Here is a 22,898-nt window from a genome sequence, read left to right on the forward strand (position 1 = left end):
ACCCTGGCCACCCCTCCAAACAAAGGCCATGATGCTTCACCATGGAAACCACATCCTCTGTCCAAGAGGCCCCTGGATTTGGCCCCACACCTCCTTCTTCACACCTGGGGACATAAGGAAAGACGAAATGGAGTGTTCTCTGACTCCATTTGTCTGCATGTGAACGCTTAGTTCAGAGCCCGACACTAGCCCCAGTGGTCCTTCAACCAATCGACTCATTACCAACGCTGTGCCAGGCACGGCAAGGTGCTAGTGAGACCGGGACAACAGCAGAAAGCACAGCCCATTCTCAGGATGGGGAGGGAGGCTTCGGTTGCCGTGTGGGATATCACCATACAACAGGTATAGTGAGGGTCCAGAGAGCACCGCAGGAGTAACATACTCACTGACTATAGGCAAGACCTGCAAAGGCCACTTTGTCACACAGATCAACCTTATGGGCCAGAAAGTCAAGAAACGAGCCTAACAGGATCAAACTGATAGCTTCTTTGATATCTATCGGCACTCAGTGTAACCTATTTTAAAGATGCTTGTTTTCCCTGTTAGTTGTTCTGTTCATAACCACTCAATTTGTTGATCTTCACCTTAAGTGTTCATAGAATTCCAACGAAGAAATGAATTCCTGCGGAGGCCAATAACTCATTCGCTGATCCACCACTCAACACATATTTTAAGGTCGAGTCATATGAAACGACTGATGGTGCAGGGCAAAGCCATGGAACTCTGGTGATCTCAGACGGCTTGGCACGCTCAGCACACAGGCCAGGCACTCTGCTAAGCTCAGGGGGCTGACTGTGAGCCACGAAACACATGGAAGATGGCCCAAACTCCGCTGAGCTTATATCCTAAGGGGGGGACACAAAACTGCCAAGTAAATGAAAAAAAAAATATAGAATTTGGAAATGTGAAGAGTGATAGAACGTGACCGTGAGAATGGCGGGGAGCTAGGAGAGGGTAATTCTCTCAGAGAAGACGGCATGTTGACAGTCAAGCTGAGATCTGATGAACGACAAATGTACAGCCATGTGAATACCCGTCTGGAGTCAGGACAGCACAGGAGAGAGAGTCTCAGACGGCAGACTCACCCAGGAAAGGTCATCATTACACAGGCAGGCAAAGAGAGGTCAAGGTTCCACACCAACCCATCCTTTGCCCAAGGGAACCAACTCAGGAGCCTTCTCAGGGGTTGAACAACGCTTCTGTCTTCAAACACACTGGGTATCATTCTGCAGCTAGCGTTAAGATGAACAGCTTCACTATTTCATTCACTAAATTACGTTATATTAAAATTTTAACCGGTGAACATAACGCTGGAAAATGAGAACATCCATATGATGCTGTTTTCCAGTATAAGCTGTCAACCTATTTTTTTTTCAAAAGCAATATTGCAACACAAAGAAAAATCCAAAAAGATGCTTATACTCTCTGGCCTAACAACTCTACCCCTAGGGAATTTATCCAAGGAAATAATCTGGTTTAGTAGAATAAAAATATTCTCTTTGGAAGAACTCAATTGAGGTGTTAATTGTTGCACGCACAAAGGAAAGATAAAAACAAAAGCACCTGGAATTATCTAAATGATGACAGAGATTTTTAAAAATAGGATGATTATGATGAACTTGATGAAATAGCACACAACCATTAACACTGTAACAAAGATTATACAGTCTTTTAAAAATGAATGGAATATCCAGCTCCTTGAAAGGGCAGAAAAGGGACAATGTACATATTTTCATGGAAAAACACATCAAAGATACCTCAAGGTGAACAAGAAAACTAGGAAAAAATTGATTCAAAGTCAGTGGGGTGGGGGTTATTTATTTCAAAAGTCCTTCTAAAATATTGTCACTATATCGAGTTTTCAATAAAATATCCCTTAGAAACAATTGTTTTCTTGATCACTGTAACAGAATGCCACCAAAGCACAAAGACATTGGCTCACTCTAAATTTAAATGCAAAAAAAAAAAAGCCAAATTTAGAGACGTCTACCATGTCATCTACCCCATAAGCTTTCATGTACAGATCTTACGTCTAAGACTCAACTTTGGATGACAGTGAAATATTGCATGATTTTGCAGTAACTTTATTTTTTTTTTTTGAAGTGGGTTGATGGGGAGAATTTAAAGCTGTTTCATTCTATGGAATGAGTGAAGGAACCGCAGATAAGAAAACAGCAGTCTTAGCTCTTCCCAGCATGCAAGCTTGGGGCCAAAGGATCCCCATGAGACCAACCACCTGGGTGGTGGCACTCACCTTTCACGATCAGCTCGGCATAGTTGGACACACCGGAGCCGCCGTCAGAGCGGATCACACAGCGATACTTGCTCACGCTCCGCTGGGTCGTGTCTGCCACACTGACCGTTGCCGAGAAACGCCTGTGGTTGACCACACGGGTAACCATGAGGGCTGTGTCCCTTCCATTCCATTGCTGCAGGACAGAGGAGAGGAGCAAGAAATCATGGTATCACACACTGCCAGCGTGGAAGCTCCACCCACCCTCCCCCACACCCCTGGGGCCCATGACTTTCCATAATGAGTCTCCATTGCTGATATCGGTAGGTGACATGATTCAAGAATAAACTTTGCTAGGGAGCTGATGCGAGAGGGCAGCTGCCTGCCCATAGGAAGAGGGCACAGCCCCTTCTAAACACCTTGGCTCCTTGCTCATCTGCATATGGGGTTGGCACTTAGCCCTTTAAACTTCCTCCCATTTTTGTTCATCTCTTAAGCAAAACCCACAGGGTATCCCCAAGAGCAGATTTAGGTAAGTCAGTGAAAACATAGACCACAAAGTGGTAATAAACAGCTGGCGTGCTGGTACCCCACCCACAGTTTCTGAGTGCCCCCTACATGGACCAGTCTGTCCCCCAGGCACAGTGTGGATGGGGGCTTTTCAACACCTCTCCTCCTTGGCACGTGCTCCTTCCACTGCCTGACGCCTCCTGTCTGTCTGGAGAGACTCGCACTGCCTTTAAGCCCAGGTGCAGCTCATTAGCATCTCCAGTAAGTGCCCTTGACTGTCGCATCACCGTCTCGAAAGCTCCTCACTCTCCTGTGTGCGGTACAAACTCGCCATGCAATTTCCCTAACAAGTGTTTCCCTCAATAGACCGTTAGCTGCCCGAGGGCAGGACTTTGCTCTTTTCATCTCCAGCACCATGCCCTGATGCCTCTTGACTTGATAAACATTTCTAGAATCAACATTTTTAATAAAAACATTCTTGTCTTTACCATCCTGAATCTTAGATGTGATATTCTGGGTTTGAAAAAGTCCCTGTTTCACAGTAGCAAGTTACAATAACTGATAGGAAAACAAGTGCAAGTGAATACCATTTGTGCAAATTCAGGCAGGCAAGTTCCTTTTTCTGGCCTTCAGCTCCTCATTTAAACCATGGATCTGATACTGGGGCTTGCTTTATGGAGTTATCGTGACAAATAAATGAGAAGGCATGGAAAACATTTAACCAGAAGCATATTCTGGTGTCAGTGGAGCTCTCTAAATCAAGGGTCCCCAACCTCTGGGATCTAACGCCTAATGATCTGAAATGAAACTGATCTAATAATAACAGAAATAAAGTGCACAATAAATGTAATGTGCTTGAATCATCCTGAAACCATACCCCCAGCCCCAAGGTCTGTGGAAAAAAATTGCTTTTCACAAAACCAGTCGTTGGTGCCTAAAAGCTGGGGGATCGCTGCTCTAAATTAACCATGAAATTAGAGGTGAAGTGGGGTAAAGTGGATAACAGCCCTTCAAAGATGTCTATGTTCTAATCCTTACAGCCTGCAGATACATCACTTTACATAGTAAAAGGGATTCTGAAGATGTGATTACGGAGATGGAGAGAGATTCTGAATCAAACGAAAGGACTTATATGCAGAAGAGGAAGGCTGGATGGTCAAAGTCAGAGAAACAGACAGGGCGACAGAGGCAGAGGCCCGAGTGATGTGACCTCCTTAAGATGAAGGAAGGAACCACGAGCCAAGGAATGCAGGGCGGGGTGGCCCCCAGAAGCTGGGAAGGGTAAGGGGAGAGAGTCTCCCCTGGAACCTCCAGAAGGAGCACAGCCCACTGACACCTCGATTTTAGCCCATAAGACCCATTTCTGACTTCTGATCTCCACAACTGTAAAGTAACACGCTTCCATTGTTTTAATCCACTCAGTTTGCAGAACTTGTTACATCAGTAATAAGGAATTAACACAAACAGCAAAGGACTAATTTAAGTGCAAAAATATCAATTTTTTCAAGTTTAAATCTTATGTTGATGTCTCCTCCAGGATTATTTCACTTTTCTTCTTAATGATGTCAGATTCCAGCGAAGATTAAGTGCATCCCCTTGAACCATTTACATTTTTTCTGTTTAGCTACTGAAACCACCAGGCTTTCTCCTGTGGAAGAATAAGAAATTGTGGGTTGTCTTATAAAATCTCTGGAAAAACAGGCCTTCTGATAATCACATTTGTCATATTGGGAGCAGGCAACAGCCAGACAGGGACAAGCTGAGGGCCCAGAGCCATGAAAGGCAGCAGCTCTGTGATGGACCGGGGCAAGGAGCCGTGGAGGTGAGGTTCAGAGAGATGAGGCCACACGCAAGGGCAAGCAGAGGCTCAAGGTCAAGGCGACTGAGCAGTCACCCAGGAGGAGCCCAGAGGCAGAGATCACAAGGGATTCCAGAAGACCAGGGGTGGTGAGAGGCTCAGAGGCCAGAACGCTGGGGCAGCATGGAGAAGGGATTTAAAAGTCCCAGCCACTGTTAGCCTCAGACAGAGGCAGAGAAGAAAAGGGGAGAAAACAAAGGGAAATTTTATTGTGCAGGAAACGACTCAGGCAATGGATAGGTTTGAGTGGACGCAGGCGGGATGCCAGAAGCCTGAAGTGGACCACAGCCTGGAGACAAGAGGAGAGAGAAAAGCCTTCCAGCCATGACACTGAATGCCATGTACGTGCACAGGGTTCAGATGTTGGGATGCTCAGAAGGAGCAGGACATTGAGGGGAAGTCAAAGTCCCGGGAAAAGCCAGGGCGGCACAGGACACAGATGGTGCACGCTGAAGCCTGTGGGAAATTCTGCCAGACCCTCAGGCCCATGTCACTGCTTCGTCTTGTTGGAACTCTTCTTTTGCCGCCTGTAATATTTTTCACCCACAAGTACACCCTTCCTCCGAAAGTTCCAGGCACGCCTCTTCTTGTGGCAAGTGTTTGAGAGCTTTATCTGTTATAAAATGAATCATCTTCTAGTTGATGACTCAACTGAATCAATTTCCCAGTGGGCACTCAAAACAGTGTCTTAGGTTGGGTTCCCCAGACAGAAGCATGGTCTGGGGGCACTGGCTCGTAAAGCATACTTTGCCCCATTCTACCCAGCACTTTCCTTTCTCTGCCTCTTCCACCAGTACTTTATACGATATGCTAAGTCGCTTCAGTCGTGTCCGACCCTCTGTGATCCCATGGACTGTAGCCTGCCAGGTTCCTCTGTCTGTGGGATTCTTCAGGCAAGAATACTGGAGTGGGTTGCCATGCCCTCCTCCCACAGGGTCTCTGGAAAGCTCATGAGCCACTGCCTTGAGATTTGCTGGTTGTCTGCTCCTGAATCTATGTTTAATTTTTTTTTTTTTTAAAAAAAGAGAGAGACTAGGAACTGATTTCTGTAGAACACTGACAACGTGGGAAGCTCAAGCACCCCTGCAATAACACACTGCTTCCTCTGAAAAGTCAGTATATCCCCTGTGAATAAAGTTCCATAACAGAGTTTGATAAATATTTTGTTCAAAGCATGGGATCTGTCTGAGTGTTTATTAAGTAGAAGTCACATTAACGAACATAGCTCAATGCTCAGTCTGGGTCAGGAATTGTGTTAAGTGGCCTATGCTTAACCCACCTAAAGTTCCTAGGAAAAGTCCTTTTCAAATGGTGGGGCGCAGACTAGCAGCATCATTGTGACCTGGGAACCTGGGAGAAATGTTCATTTTAATGAGAATTTGAGGGCTGCTATACGTTTGTGGAGGCTGTTTATTGGTGTTGGTAGTTGTCTTTTCCCTTTCCCTTATTCTATTATTAATCACACTGGAAATGTACTCATTATTTAACAAAACAGAAAATAAGAGAGTGTGGAATGTGGAAGGTATAATTTCTGCCCAGAAGAATTTATAGGCCAGTGCTAAGATTCCAACAAAACAGCAAAAAGGGCAAAACATAAAGTCAAGTATTAAAATAGCATCCTTCAAGGAAAAAAACATGGGCAGCAGAGAATGAGCAATGCTCTTAGAATTATCTAGAGTGTGGTTCTCCAAGGATGGTCCCCAGACTCACTGCATTAGCAGCCCCTGGAACTTGCTAGAAATGCAAATTTTCTGTCACCACACAGGACCTAATAAACCAGGAGCACTATGGGGGTGGGCGAAGGACACTTTTGCTTTCACAAACCCTCTAGGTGATTCTGATGCATGATAAGGCATGAAATAAGTCCTAAGAATATTTCTATTCCTCAAATGAGGAAACTGAGGCAGAGAGAAGTCAAATGACATGATTTAGAATTGTTGTCATTGTTCAGTCACTAAGTTGTGTCTGAATCTTTGCAACCCCATGGACTGCAGCACGCCAGGCCTCCCTGTCCATCACCAATTCCCAGAGTTTACTCAAACTCATGTGCATTGACTCGGTGGTGCCATCCAGCCATCTCATCCTCTGTCGTCCCCTTCTCCTCCTGCCTTCAATCTTTCCCAGCATCAGAGTCTTTTAAAATGAGTCAGTTCTTTGCATGAGGTGGCCAAAGTATTGGAGTTTCAGCTTCAGCATCAGTCCTTCCAGTGAATATTCAGGACTGATTTCCTTTAGGATGGACTGGTTGGATCTCCTTGCTGTCCAATAAGTTGGAGTCTCCTCCAACACCACAGTTCAAGAGCATCAATTCTTCGGTGCTCAGCTTTCTTTATAGTTCAACTCTCACATCCATACATGACTACTGGAAAAACCACAGCTTTGACTAGATGGACCTTTGTTGGCAAAGTAATGTCTCTGCTTTTTAATATGCTGTCTAGGTTGATCATAGTTTTTCTTCCAAGGAGCAAGTGCCTTTTAATTTCATGGCTGCAGTCATTGTCTGCAGTGATTTTGGAGCCTAAGAAAATAAAATTTGTCACTGCTTCCATTTTCCCCCATCTATTTGCCATGACGTGATGGGACCAGATGCCATGATCATAGTTTTCTGAATGATTTAGAATAGTACTTCCCATATTAATGTGCATACAAACCACCTAGGGAATCTCTTAAAAATGCAGACTCTGATTCCTTGAGTCTGTGCTGAATTACTTGACATAATTCATTTTAAAAAAAATTTATTTATTTGGCTGAGCTGGGTCTTGGTTCCGGCACAAAGAATCTTTAGTCTGGGCAGGCGGGATCTAGTTTCCTCACCAGGAATCGAACCCTGGCGCACTGCAATGGGAGTGTGGAGTCTTAACCACTGGACCACCATGAAAATCCCTTGATATGCTTCATTTCCAGCAAGTTTCCAAGTCTTGTCGATGATGCTGGTCCATGAACCATAGGACAAGGAACAAAACCTTACAAGACTGTGGAATGATGCTGGAGTTAGGATGTGGACCCAAGTGATCCGATTCTAGACACTGAGGCCTTAATCACATCAGCCAGCTGCTGGCCAGTACACAACAGTGCAGTTACCCTGCGACACTGTGAGGAGGGTAGTGTGCAGTGTTGCAGAAACTCATTTGCTTGTTTAAAGAACATTAAATGCCATCCTGCAGGAAAATACTGCCCCGCAGAACACAGTTTGGGAACCGATGTGATAGATACCTAGCTTTCTAGAAACCTTGGGGGTCTCAAAGTCAGAAATATCTGTGTGGGGAGGGGCAAAACACCTTCCTGAATTCCTGGCTAGCAGACTTTCTGGATATATTATTAAGGGACACCACAGCCAATGTACTACCAGTCTTGGGTGGTTTTCTTACCCCAACTCTATCAGTCTAAAGCAGTGGCTCTCAAATGTTAGCATATGTAAGAATCACCTCCAAGGTGACTCAGTAGGTCAGGGGTGAGGCTAGATATTCTGCACTTAATTTTCAAAAAATTTTATTTTTTTGGCTGTGCTGGGTCATCTTTGCAGCACATAGGCTTTCTCTAGTTGTGGTAAGCAGGCTTCTCATTGCTGTGGCTTCTCTTAAAGAGGAGCACGGGCTCTAGGCACGTGGACTCATTAGCTGTGGGCTTAGCTGCCCCGTGGCAAGTGGAATCTTCCCGGATCAGGGATCAAACCCGTGTGCCCTGTACTGGCCGATGGATCCTTAACCACTGGACCACCAGGTAAGTCCGAGATAATCCGCATTTATAACAAGTTCTGGAGTGATGCTGAGTCTGCTGGCCTTGTCCTACATCTCCAAGACTTGAAGGCTAATGTCATCTTAAGTCCCTCATTGTTAAGCAAGGGTCCAAATAATACCACGAAACATGTAAACATTCCTTAAATCCAGGCCACATCCTGAGGTTGAGCGACTGGTCACTACACCAAGGATGTCGAGCCAGGGGCCACAGGTGTGGCACCCCAATCCAGACGCTGCTCTATTGGCAAAGCAGGAGTCGTGACCACAGGCGGACCAAATCCACCTGGAGAAGAGTTACCTGTTTCCTTTGCCCAAAGGCTCTGTCTGCCTGCTATATTCCTTGGGGCTTCACATGCCCAGAGAGGGAATCTTTTTCCAATCTATCCACCCAGGACGGCACGTGTGTTCTAAGCTGAACAAAGGTCTTTTTGTAGCCTCACTGGTAGTCCTGCTTAATCCCATTTTTATACCCATGTCTCTCCCATTGTGGCAATAATTCCTTTAGAAATTGTTTTCCCTTTCGCCTCTTCCATCTGTTTCTCGCTCTCCTTTAAAACAATTCAAACTCCACCTTCCCTTAGTTTGTTTTGTGTTACGTGGAATAAGCCAGCTTGTTCTGAGAGCGCAGACTCTGCAAGAGCAGGGGTTGCAAAGGCCTAAATCTGAACATTTCTGACCCTGTGGCATTTGTGCATCCTTTTACACCCAGGCAAAACCCCTCTATCTTCAGGAACTATCTAGAAAGGAAGACAAAAAAAGCAACCTGATGCCAGGGAGACTCTGCTGTTTTCATATCACCTGATTAGCTATCAAGGTAGCTGTAATGGCCTTGCCACTCTGCAATTTCCCATCGTCTCTGCTCCTGTATCAGGACAAAGAGATAAGACACAGCCTGCACAAACGGCTGTCATTATTACAGGGAGTGCATGCAGGCTTGCAATTGATTTATAATCGGCAGAAGTGGAAACATTACTGTCTTTAATAAAAAGAAACTGTGTGTAACTGACATTGCGCCTGCTTTACAGGAGGCATTCAAACACACGGGGCCTGGAAGCCTCCTGTGTGCTGATTCGAGCTCCTAGCGCTGTGAGTGTGCGCAAACACCGTGCAAAATTAGGCCACCATTTCCAGTCGAAAATTACTCCAATTGCTGCAGAAATCTCCTGGCTAGAAAATATTTAGGTGAAATCCCCACAATTCATTCGTGATGAAAATTCTTTTCTAGTCATACTGCTTGCTTCAATAACATGACATTTAGCAACTTGCTAAAATCTGGCCCATTGATTCTCTTAAGACCATGTTTGTACCTCTTTGGCAATCTCTACAGAATAGCTTTTGATTATTCTTTATTAAAAGTTAAAAGAAATTGAAGTGGACATAAATCATTTTTGATTAGCTATGCTCAAGACCTCCCAAGGGACCACTGCACACATGGCTGACTGCCCAGTTCAGGTTGATTTCTGGGTTTGGAGTTCCTGCAGCGGCAGGAAGGTCCTGGCAGAAGCCCCACAGGGATCTGTCAGCCCTGAACAAAGAGGATGAGCCAGTGGTGAAGGGTCTGTGCACGGGCCACCGCCCTGGGCGGCCTTCTGACTATTTTCAGTTCACTTTTCTGAACTCTGCTCACAGGCCACTTCTTCCGAGGGTGCTTCTCTGAGACTCATAGTACTCCCACCCCTCCCTACTCCCCACCTCCTCAGCAAACTCTTTCACCCCCTGGGAACCTCATCGCATGTGTGATGAAACATTTAAGTCCGTGATTAGTTGCTTAACGTCTGTCTCCACTGTTGAAAGAAAGTTCCATGAGGGCAAGAAGCAGGCCCACCACTCTTCCTCCCAGCGCCCCGGGTACCAGGGCAGGGGTGAGCTGGCTCAAATCCCGGTGTGCATAAATAGGGAGTGGGCTGAGGGAAAGTGCTGAAGACAAGATATCAGGAATTAAAGGAGCAGGGACTCCCCTGGTGGTCCAGTGGCTAAGACTCCATGCTCGCAATGCAGAGGGCCCAGGTTGGATCCCTGGTACCACAGGGAGCCAGATCCCACGTGCCACAACTGAAAAGACCCCACAAGCTTCAGTGAAGATTGAAGAGTCCACAAGCCACAACTAAGCCCCAGGGAAGTCAAAAAATATATATAATATATATTTTAATATTATAATAGTTTATTTATATTTTAATATTATAATATATATAATATATTATATATACATATATATTATATATATGCATATATATATACACACACATATATATATATTTAAAAGTGCTTTAGTAAGTAAAGGCACAAAGAACACACATGAGGGGACATTTCCAGGTCAGAGTTGCCTACAGTCGTCAGAGATGAGTTGCACAGGATGGTGGAAGGTAAGGACCATGCACCTGGTGCGGACGAACCTAAGAGAACCCAACCCCATGCAGATCCAAACCCCAGCTAGATGTCCATCTCCTAAGTCACCCTAAAGGAACTTTAATTAAAGTCTGGGGTCCCTGCAGGTGAAAAAGAGGAAAGAAAGAGCTTCCGGCTATGGTGCCATGACTCTGTAGACACACTTAAAACCCATACAGGTGTAGACTTACTGAGCTTTATGCCTTGCAAATTAGATCTCAAAGGTAATAATAAAAGATTAGAGTTTCCTAAGTGTGGGGATCCCAAGCGATGGCACAGACCAGCTGTGTGTAAACCCCACCGGGATCCACCCCACATCATCTTCCCACCAGGACTTGGGCAAGTGTTGCAGACATGAAACTCAGGCTGCTACTGGGGGATGAGTAACAGAGTCCTTGGTCTCTGATCCAAGAGCCTCGTGTCTTCTGCCAGCATCCATGCAATGGGCAGGCTAACTCATGAGCTTGCAATGACCTTCCATAGTTGCGGACAGATGATGGAACCAAGAGACCAGGAAAATTTTCAAAGAGGAAGCAGTCAGCATCATGAAATGCTGAAAGAAAAGCCAAGTATAGGGAATCATAAAAATAATGGTGAAGGAGGAGCGGGGGAGGAGGTAGCCCTTCAGGGAGTGGGAAAAACAGGTTTACCGGAAGAATCTGCTGCGGAGGACCGACACGCCTGCTTACCTCGTCAGCTCCGACGTGCTGCTGCCGCGCTGATGGCTTCACAGGGCAGGAGCCTCTTCTGCCAGGTTAGGGTCTGCCCCCCATAACAATGCCCATGATTTGCCCAAACACGTACGTGCCCCTCCTGTGATCTGTGCAGAAGCTCTGGACACATGGCCTCATTTCTGAGACTCTTCAGATATCATTTGCCATACGAACTCCAATGGAGTGAACCCTTTGCAGGGAGGCCTGCAAGTCCACTTGCTGTGGGGCTGACAGCGCCTGCCCCGGAGCCCCTGAGAAGGTGTGGATCTCACAGGCCACAATCTTCTACAGAGACCAGGCAACACACAAAGCTACTTCCAAAGCTCTACCACCTTAATGAACAGTTATCTAGCGTGGTGGTGATGGGCGGAGAGGGAGGCTGAGGGTGACTTAACCCATATCCCCAGTGGGCACCACTGCTGCCGCTTCTGTCGGCACATGTGTATGTGTATGTGTGGTCTCAGCTGCTCAGTCGTGTCCGACTCTTTGCAACCCCATGGTCTATAGCCCACCAGGCTCCTCCATCTATGGGACTGCCCAGGCAAAAATACTGGAGTGGGTTACCACTTCCTTTTCCAGGGAAATCTTCCTGACCCAGGGATCAAACCTGCATCTCCTATACCTCCTGCATCTGCTGGCCTGCTGCTGCTAAGTCACTTCAGTCGTGTCCAACTCTGTGCAACCCCATAGATGGCAGCCCACCAGGCTCCCCAGTCCCTGGGATTCTCCAGGCAAGAACACTGGAGTGGGTTGCCATTTCCTTCTCCAATGCATCAAAGTGAAAAGTGAAAATGAAGTCGCTCAGTTGTGTCCAACTCCTAGCGACCCCATAGACTGCAGCCCACCAGGCTCCTCCATCCATGGGATTTTCCAGGCAAGAGTACTGGAGTGGGGTGCCATTGCCTTCTCCTAACTGCCTCTAATTCTGTTATGTCCGGTGAAAGCTCGTACCATCCTTAGAATATTCTGTACCTAGTAAAAGGTGATCATCCTTCCCCCTTTTAACAGCATTTATTTATTCTGTTAACATCAGTTACCTATATTTATTTTAGAATATTTGGATGAAACAGAAAAGATTAAAGATGAAAGTAGGGACTTCCCTGGTGATCCAGTAATGAAGACCACAAGCTCCCAATGCCAGGGGCCCAGGTTCGATCCCTGGTCAGAGAACTAAATCTCACATGCTGAAACTAAGAGTTCCCACGTGCCACAGCAAAGACTGAGGATCCTGTGTGCTGCAACTGAGACCAGGTGCAGCCAAATAAAGTTATTTAAAAAAAAAAGTCATCATCCATCACCACAATCAATCATTAAGTATTCTGATATGTGTTTTATACTGTTATATGTGTGCATTTTTACAGGTATGTATTTAACTATGTAAATATGTGCATACATGTGGTTGCTTTTTGATACAGAATTAATCTGTTGGGCATACTGCTTTACAGCTTTCTATTTTCACAATGGCATTAACTATCCTTCCATAGCCTGGCTTTTAACGGCCCCATTTGCTCGACCAGCCCCTTTTGTTGGGACATTTAGGTTGTTTTCTATTTTCCATCCTGTTGAACACACTTCCAGATCAATTTTTTCTCTGTCTTTGGTTATTTTTTTAGGTAAATTCCCCACAGTGGAATTACTTGCTGAAAGAATATGTACATTTAAAGGTGTTAGATAGCTCCTGCCAAATTACTTTCCAAAAGAAGATATACCAGGTACATTTTCATGGTGCTACATTGATAATACTGTCACTGTGATTCCACCTAGTTGCACTCTGAATATTGTCCTTTTATTTTTTTCCTTTTTTCAAAAGAGTTCCCCAAACTGTAGGCTGCTTCACTTATTAGACCTTCCACTCAGGATGCACACCGTTTATTTGCTTGAAAAACAAAATGCTTAAAAAATCACAAGTCTGAATTCCTCAGGTCAACACATCACATAAGGAATCAGCGAATTATGAATGAGGCTCTTGCACCAGAGACAGTGGCACTACATGCTTCCCCTGAGGAAGAAATCATCCCAGAACAAGACGGGCTTGTTTACAACTTTCAGTTCAGTCACTCAGTCGTGTCCGACTCTTTTCGACCCCATGGACTGCAGCACACCAGGCTTCCCTGTCCATCACCAACTCCCAGGGTTTGCTCAAACTCCTGTCCATTGAGTCGGTCATGCCATCCAACCATCTCATCCTCTGTCATCCCCTTCTCCTCCCACCTTCAATCTTTCCCAGCATCAGGGTCTTTTCCAATGAGTTGGCTCATCACATCAGGTGGCCAAAGTATTGGAGCTTCAGTAACAGTCCTTCCAATGAATATTCAAGACTTATTTCTTTTAGGATGGACTGGTTTGGTCTCCTTGCTGTCCAAGGGACTCTCAAGAGTCTTCTCCAACACCAGAGTTCAAAAGCATAGACTTTTCGGCGCTCAGCTATTTTGATGGTCCAACTCTCACATCCATACACGGCTACTGGAAAAACTGTAGCTTTGATTAGATGGACCTTTGTTGGCAAAGTAACATCTCTGCTTTTTAATATGCTGTCTAGGTTGGTCACAGCTTTTCTTCTGAGGAGCAAGCGTCTTTTAATTTCATGGCTTTAATTAGCTTTTATCTGCTTTTTCCTGGATTTTATTTGTGTCTGTGCTGGGTCCTCATGCTGCACGTGGACTACTCCTAGTTGCCGCGAATGGGCTTCTCACTGTGGAGGCTTCTCTTGTCGCTGAGCACAGGCTCTAGGCATGTGGGCTCAGTACCTGTAGTACACAGACTTAGTTGCTCTGTGGCACATGGAATCTTCTTGGACCAAGGATCGAATCTGTGTCCCCTACACTGGCAGGTAGATTCTTAACCACTAGACCACCAGGGAAGTCCGTGTATACACATTTCTGGATAAGCTTATTTTTATGCAGAAAGTGAGTGAAGTCACTCAGTCATGTCTGACTCTTTGCGACCCCACGGACTGTACCCTACCAGGCTCCTCCCTCCATGGGATTCTCGAGGCAAGAGTACTGGAGTGGGTTGCCATTTCCTTCTCTAGCGGATCTTCCAGACCCAGGGATCGAACCCGGGTCTCCCACATTCCAGGCAGATGCTTTAACCTCTGAGCCACCAGGGAAGACCATTTTTATGCAGAAGTTGCACTATAATACCATGAAAGCTGGCACTAGCAGCAGAGGTATTCTAAGGAGTATACTGTCTTCCCTGGTGGCTCAGCAGTCAAGAATCTGCCTGCCAATGCAGGAGACATCCCAGGGTCAGGAAGATTCCCTGAAGAAAGAAACAGCTACCCACTCCAGTGTTTTTGTCTGGAGAACACCATGTACAGAGGAGCCCGGCAGGCTACAGTCCACGGGGTCGCAGAGTCGGACATGACTTAGTGACTAAACAACAACAAGAACATATTAGGTTTCCAGACGGGTCAAAACAGGGGTGTGGGTAGTCTTCTTTTTTAATTTACTAAATTATAATCTGAAAGCCCTTAGGGACAAGCAGGCTATAGATCCCTGTTCTATAGAAAAGGCAAGCATTCTCTACACAGGCCACAGGGATCTATCACCAATTCTGATTCCACCAAGTGCTCCCAAACCAGTGCCAGGAAGAAGGGCCACAAGAGAAGACTCTACACATGGACATCACCAGATGGTCAACACTGAAATCAGACTGATTATATTCTTGGCAGCCAAAGATGGAGAAACTCTATACAGTCAACAAAAAGAAGACCAGGAGCTGATTACGGCTCAGATCATGAACTCCTTATTGCCAAATTCAGACTTAAATAGAAGAACGTATGGAAAACCACTAGACCATTCAGGTATGACCTAAACCAAATCCCTTATGATTATACAGTGGAAGTGAGAAATAGATTTAAGGGCCTAGATCTGATAGACAGAGTGCCTGATGAACTATGGACAGATGTTCGTGACATTGTACAGGGGACAGGGAACAAGACCATCCCCATGGAAAAGAAATCCAAAAAAGCAAAATGGCTGCCTGGGGAGGCCTTACAAATAGCTGTGAAAAGAAGAGAGGCGAAAAGCAAAGGAGAAAAGGGAAGATATAAGCATCTGAATGCGGAGTTCCAAAGAATAGGAAGAAGAGATAAGAAAGCCTTCCTCGGGGATCAATGCAAAGAAATAGAGGAAAACAACAGAATGGGAAAGACTAGAGATCTCTTCAAGAAAATTAGAGATACCAAGGGAACATTTCAAGCAAAGATGGGCTCAATAAAGGACAGAAATGGTATGGACCTAACAGAAGCAGAAGATATTAAGAAGAGGTGGCAAGAATACACAGAAGACTATACAAAAAAGATCTTCACGACCAAGATAATCATGATGGTGTGATCACTCACCTAGAGCCAGACATCCTGGAATGTGAAGTCAAGTGGGCCTTAGGAAGCACCACTACAAACAAAGCTAGTGGAGGTGATGGAATTCCAGTAGAGCTCTTTCAAATCCTGAAAGATGATGCTGTGAAAGTGTTGCATTCAATATGCCAGCAAATTTGGAAAACTCAGCAGTGGCCACAGGACTGGAAAAGGTCAGTTTTCATTCCAATCCCAAAGAAAGGCAATGCTAAAGAATGCTCAAACTACTGCACAACTGCACTCATCTCGCACACTAGTAAAGTAATGCTCAAAAGTCTCCAAGCCAGGCTTCAGCAATACATGCACCGTGAACTTCCAGATGTTCACGCTGGTTTTAGAAAAGGCAGAGGAACCAGAGATCAAATTGCCAACATCCAGTGGATCATTAAAAAAGCAAGAGAGTTCCAGAAAAACATCCATTTCTGCTTTATTGACTATGCCAAAGCCTTTGACTGTGTGGATCACAATCAACCGTGGAAAATTCTGGAAGAGATGGGAATACCAGATCACCTGACCTGCCTCTTGAGAAACCTATATGCAGGTCAGGAAGCAACAGCTAGAACAACAGACTGGTTCCAAATAGGAAAAGGAGTACGTCAAGGCTGTATATTGTCACCCTGCTTATTTAAATTATATGCAGATTACATCATGAGAAACGCTGGGCTGGAAGAAGCACAAGCTGGAATCAAGATTGCCGGGAGAAATATCAATAACTCCAGATATGCAGATGATACCACCCTTATGGCAGAAAGTAAAGAAGAACTAAAAAGCCTCTTGATGAAAGTGAAAGAGGAGAGCGAAAAAGTTGGCTTAAAGCTCAACATTCAGAAAACGAAGATCATGGCATCTGGTCCCATCACTTCATGGCAAATAGATGGGGAAACAGTGGAAACAGTGTCAGACTTTATGCTTTTGAGTTTTAAAACCACTGAAGATGGTGCCTGCAGCCATGAATTTAAAAGACGCTTACTCCTTGGAAGAAAAGTTATGAGCAACCTAGATAGCATATTCAAAAGCAGAGACATTACTTTGCCAACAAAGATTCGTCTAGTCAAGGCTATGGTTTTTCCTGTGGTCATGTATGGATGTGAGAGTTGGACTGTGAAGAAAGCTGAGCACTGAAGTATTGATGCTTTTGAACTGTGGTGTTGGAGAAGACTCTTGAGAGTCCCTTGGACTGCAAGATCCAACCAGTCCATTCTGAAGGAGATCAGCCCTGGGATTTCTTTGGAAGGAATGATGCTAAAGCTGAAACTCCAGTACTTTGGCCACCTCATGCAAAGATTTGACTCATTGGAAAAGACTCTGATGCTGGGAGGGATTGGGGGCAGGAGGAGGAGGGGACGACAGAGGATGAGATGGCTGGATGGCAGCACTGACTCAATGGATGCAAGTCTCAGTGAACTCCGGAAGTTGGTGATGGACAGGGAGGCCTGGCGTGCTGCGATTCAGGGGGTCGCAAAGAGTGGGACACGATTGAGCGACTGAACTGAACTGAACATACTTTTTTGAGAATAAAGTCACTACCTTATCTCCCAACTTTAAAACTGGCAGTTAAAAAAAGTCCATGTTCAGTGACTTAGTGATTGGTCAGCTTATCTTGGCAGCTACAGCAAGAAATAACATTGTTGAAAGACACACCAGCTGCAGGTGTCCTGTGGACTCTCGACCACAAAGTGGCTGTTTCACTCACTTTGGAGATTCTCAGGCTGAACCTCCCCGACCCTGTGAATGGAACAGAACTTTGGCAAGTCTTCAGGCTGGTCCTCTAGATGCTGGAATAAATCCAAAGCAGTATTTCATGAGAAGTCTGCCACTGCCTTAGCCCGCCCGTCTCAGATCAGGGCTGTGACTGTCCCCTGGGTGGCAGGTGTCATGACAGGCATTTCATACATTATAGAAAGATGTTAACCTACTTCCAACTATACTACTGTTGCACGTAAGCCAGGACTTAACTGGCCAAGTGGGCGTTTTGCCAGACAGCATAGTGTAAGCCGTCTACCTCCCAATATTTCTTGAAATATAGATGAGAAAGACAACGTTTCTGGTGGTTTCCTAGTTATGGAAGCTATTCACTCTCCAGATACATCTGAAGTAGCCCAGAATGCAGATGGATCAGGGGCCTCTCCCATATCACTCTGCCAACCCCATCTCCCCGCTCAATGACCACTCCTCAGATTGCCTTTTTAAGAAATTTTATGCATTATTTATTTAATTTTTGGCTGCCCTGGGTCTTCATGGCTGTGCGTGGGCTTTCTCTAGCTGTGGCGAGCAGGGAGGGCTTCTCATTGTGTTGGCGTCTCTGTTCCCGAGCCCAGGCTCTGGGCACACGGGCTTCGGCAGTTGCGCCACGTGGGCTCTGGAGCGCGGGGGCTCAGTAGTTGTGGTGCATGGGCTTAGCTGCTCCACAGCATGTGGAATCTTCCTGGACCAGGGATCGAACTTGTGTCCCACGCCTTGACAGGCAGATTCTTAACCACTGGGCCACCAGTGAAGTCCCCCCAAACGGCTTTTAACCCAGAGCATCATTTTGGAAAACAAGCCTATGAATCACTTGTGCACCCTTCGTAAGACTGCGGTGGAAAATGTGGTTCCCTACATCACACGCTGCTTTCTTTATGAGGACTCCTGGGAACAATTCCTGTCTGGCTTCCGTGTGAACAATAGTTAGAATTTCTGGAGCAATTGGTTTGTGTTTATCTCAGGGACAATGTGAACAGTGTAGCTGCCAAGCTTTCCTTCTTCTGTCGGTGGCCGTGGTCCTGTGGGCTCTGCCTGTGACTCACCAGAAGCAGCAGACATACAGAAATGTAGGGGTTTTTTTGCATCTGATCAGCTCCCAAGTGTTATTTTCCTCCTGTCTTGTGTTGCCTCACTTTTAATTTATGCTATCGTGTTATGCTTTATGTTCCACTGAAAGCCACCTGAAAAGCGTTCTGTGAAATAAGGTTTGGTTTACAATGAAAAGTAGATAAAAAAGATGTTGAAGAGTTTTAAACCTTGTGTTTCTGACTATTTTCTTCAAAACTTCGATTACATTCTGCTTGAACCTCCTTTCACTGTTAGACTCAAGGTTTGGAGCACACAACACTCAGAACTGTACCAATAACATTCATAAAATAATTGGAAAGCCCAAATACACATGCTGAATATACTATGACTGTCTCTTCTTCTTCTCATGACCCAACTGAGGCAGTGCCATTGAAATGACAGAGCTTCCTGGGAGCCTAATGCATTTTAATCCTAACTATAATGAATAAAGAGCATTACTTAATCCTTGAGTGACACATGGACGTTTCCTGTGCTATCTTGCAGTATGCATGCAGCCCCGGGAAGCAGGAGGAGCAGGCATTATTATCTACTGCTATTTTTATTCTACTTTACTGCTAAGAAGCAAGAAAGAAGTCCCCAGATGTGCTTTCTCTGCCCAGGGATCTTCCAACTGCAGGAAATGGGCTCAAATGCAAGACGAGAAATGACACTATGAACTCCCATCAAGATGTGCTGGGAGTGAGTTAAGGACCAACATCCAAAATGTCAGTCAGAAGGGATGATAGAGATCTTTAAGTATATGAAGTGTGAGGTAATGGGAGTCAGCTTCTTTGGAGCCATATTCCTCATTCCTTGAATGGGAGGTGATGACTTCAAAGAGCTGCACTCTCCCATAAGACTCTCTGCAAGGTCAGAAATGTTCTGTCCAGCACGGTAGCCATGAGAACAGGTGGCTCTCATGCACTTGAAATGTGACTAGTGTAGCTGAGCATCTGAGTTCTGAATTGGAGGTATTTTAGTTGATTAAATTTTTTTTTAATTTACTTATTTTTTTATTTTTTATTTTTTTTAATTTTTTTTAATTTTAAAATCTTTACTTCTTACATGCGTTTTAGCCATAGTAGGTTTAACAAGGTTGCAGGGTACACGATCAATATAGGAAAGTCAGTGGTATTTCTATATATACTAGTAACGAAAAATCAGAACCTGGGTTTTCTAAAAGTCTTCTACAGTAAGTAGAATCAAAAATGGGACATACTTAGGGATAAGTCTGACTAAAGATATACAAGACCTGGATACTGAAAATTACAAAACCTTGCTTGGTGGAATTACTAAAGATCTTAATAAGTAAAGAAATATACCATGTTCATGGTGACAAGTTTCATTATTGTTAAGATGTCAGTTTTCCCCAAAGTGATCTACAGATTCAATGCAATAAACCTCCATCAAAACCCTAACAGGCTTTTTTATGTAGAAACTGACAAAAAAAAAGTCATATGGAAATGCAAATGTACTTAGCATCTAAAATGTTCAGTTTGTCTCAACCCTGGAAATCTGGGCTTAAGGGACAAAAGTTTGTTAGAGAGAAGTTTTTTTGTTTGTTTAATGTCTTTATTGAATTTGTTAAAATACTGCTTTTGTTTTATGTTTTTGGTTTTTTGGCCACAAAGCACGTGAGATCTCAGCTTCCTGACCAGGGATCGAACCCGCACCTCCTGCATCGGAAGGAGGTCAAAACTTCGATTACATTCTGCCTGAACCTCCTTCCACTGTTAGACTCAAAGTTTGGAGCACACAATACTCAGAACTGTAGCAATAACATTCATAAAATAATTGGAAAGCCCAAATACAGATGCTGAATATACTATGACTGTCTCTTCTTCTTCTCATGACCCAACTGAGGCAGTGCCATTGAAATGACAGAGCTTCCTGGGAGCCTAATGCATTTTAATACTAACTATAATGAATAAAGAGCATTACTTAATCCTTGAGTGAGTCTTAACTGCTGAACCACCTGGGGAGTCCCCTCGAGAGAAGTTTGGAGAGGTCATAATTGTGAATTCTTGTTCTGGCACTTTTATGCTTGTAGCCCCAGTTTCTCCATCTGTAAAATGGGAATACTGATGCCTACATAACAGAATTAGCAGAAGAATTTAACAAGATCATGGGTGCAGAGTATCATCCAAGGAGAAGAGGCATATGAAAAACACCCCTTCTCTTCCCCACCAAGCCCTTCCTCACAGTACACATTTTCTTCCCTTCCCAAAGGGTTGCACAGGTGTGAGCAGGTGGCCCCTCCCATCCTTACCTGGAGCCAAAGTTTGTCATGCTGAGACCACTTTCCGCCAGCAATGCACTGAAATGTGGCGTTCTGCCCCACGTTCACTTCAACATTTTGGAGCCGCAGAAAATGAGGTGCTTTTCCTAAGAGAGAAGCCAAAAAGCATATGAAGACAGAGTTCAACAGCCTGACTGCTTCCCTGTCAGTGGATGGCAGCTCAGGGTGGACACTGGGTGGGCACTTTTGTGCTTGGGAGATGGCCTGGCTCAGTGAAGAGCTACTGTGGAGTGACCACTTACAATGGGCCAGGTACTGTTCTTAGACATTCACACGCATCACCTTACTCAAAACTCACATAAACCCACAAGGTGGGCAGTAACTCCATTTTAGCGATAAGAAAATCAGTGCTCTGAAGGGTTATGGGATCTGGCATGGTCAGACAGCCAGAAACTAGGGGAGGCAAGACAGGAGTCCTGCTCTCTGAGAGCCTCAAAATCCATATTATTAGCTTCTGGGCAAACCTGTCATGTTTGGAAGAGGAAGCTGGAGAAGTGGAGGGCTCACCCTAGAAGACACCTCCCTGTAGCCTGGGTAAGCAGAAAGAAAAAACCCCACAACACCTGGCCTTGGTGATGATGCTGATACTGATGATAATGGTGGGGGGGAGGGGAGCAAAGAGAAGAGGATGGAAGGACAGAGGAGGAGAACACCAGTGGCCTTCACTCACTCGTGGCTTAGTACGTGCTTGGTGTCACATGCCGTGTCTACATACGGTAACTCATTTAACCCAATGCAGTTGGTGATGGTATTATTTCTACTTTACAGTGAATGAACCAAGGCATAGAGAATTCAAGACCTGTTCAGAGTGTGCACTCTTTATGGTAACTCAGGATGGGAAGGAGGTAGGGCATTTATTCCAAGGACTTGGGAAAGGACTTTCAAATGAATCTCATGATGTCCCTGGGCAATCGATTCTAGAAATAAACATGTGTTTTATGTTGGGTAATGCGATGGCACCCCACTCCAGTACTCTTGCCTGGAAAATCCCATGGACGGAGGAGCCTGGTAGACTGTAGTCCATGGGGTCGCGAAGAGTCAGACGCGACTGAGTAACCTCACTTTCACTTTTCACTTTCATGCATTGGAGAAGGAAATGGCAACCCACTCCAGTGTTCTTGCCTGGAGAATCCCAGGGACGGGGAAGCCTGGTGGGCTGCTATCTGTGGGGTCGCACAGAGTCGGACACGACTGAAGCGACTTAGCAGCAGCAGCAGCAGCAGCAGCAGCAGCAGCAGCAGCAGCAGCAGCAGCAACCCAGGTTCATCTCTTTTCTTGTTTGTAGAGAGAGGTCCACACCTATACAAGCTCTCCAAAGATGGGTGGATTGACAATCTAGGTCTAGAAGAATGAGTTTCTTCATCAAGGCACGAAAGTGCCAAGGATCCCTATCATATCAACTAAATCAATGATGAACTAATCAATGAACAGCTCTGGAATGTGATCAAATGGAGACTTCTTAAGAGGTTCAAGTAGGTTCAATGAAGGCCCCTGGCTATCTTCCCAGAGAGATTCAAATACCCAGACAGACAAGCAATGATAATACATCATTTACTGAAAGCTCCTACAGTGCTAGGTATGGTGGTGTTTTACATGTTTTAATGAAGTTAACGTCATAACATTCCTAAAGTAGACTACTATTACTTCTGTTTCAGAGATGCAGAAACCAAGGCTCGCCAAGTTTAAGTTGTCCAATGCTACATGGCATTAACGACAGGAACAGAATTAAGTCCAGGTCTGTTTTAGCCCCAGATTTCACCATTTAACCAGAACATTCTCTTGCCTCGTAGGCAAGAAGAGATCAGTGACTTCACTTAGAGTCCAAGGTTCAAAGAAAGAGCTCCCAGGCACAGCTGTGCTGGTTCTCCAGGTTCTTCTCGTTGCTCTGGAATATTTTATCACGAGAGATCCCTTTCCACAGCATTTGTCCCCGTGGCCTTCACCCTTTGAACTATCTGCTCCATAAACTGTGTCACTACCCGCAATGCTCAA

The 22,898-nt window shown here is 45.1% G+C and overlaps 1 protein-coding gene across 1 annotated transcript in view; it reads right to left on the reverse strand.

Moving 5' to 3' along the window:
• PTPRT (protein tyrosine phosphatase receptor type T) overlaps window positions 1-22,898 on the reverse strand; it is an 816,693-nt gene that overhangs the window by 677,615 nt on the left and 116,180 nt on the right. The window contains exons 4-5 of the mRNA XM_052650453.1: window positions 20,877-20,992; window positions 2,255-2,429 (exon numbers count right to left, since the gene is read on the reverse strand). Of these exons, the coding sequence (XP_052506413.1) occupies window positions 2,255-2,429; window positions 20,877-20,992 (291 nt within the window). The remainder of the gene's footprint in view (window positions 1-2,254; window positions 2,430-20,876; window positions 20,993-22,898) is intronic.

The sequence above is a fragment of the Budorcas taxicolor genome, chromosome 13 (assembly GCF_023091745.1).
Source record: "Budorcas taxicolor isolate Tak-1 chromosome 13, Takin1.1, whole genome shotgun sequence".
Lineage (NCBI taxonomy): Eukaryota > Metazoa > Chordata > Mammalia > Artiodactyla > Bovidae > Budorcas > Budorcas taxicolor.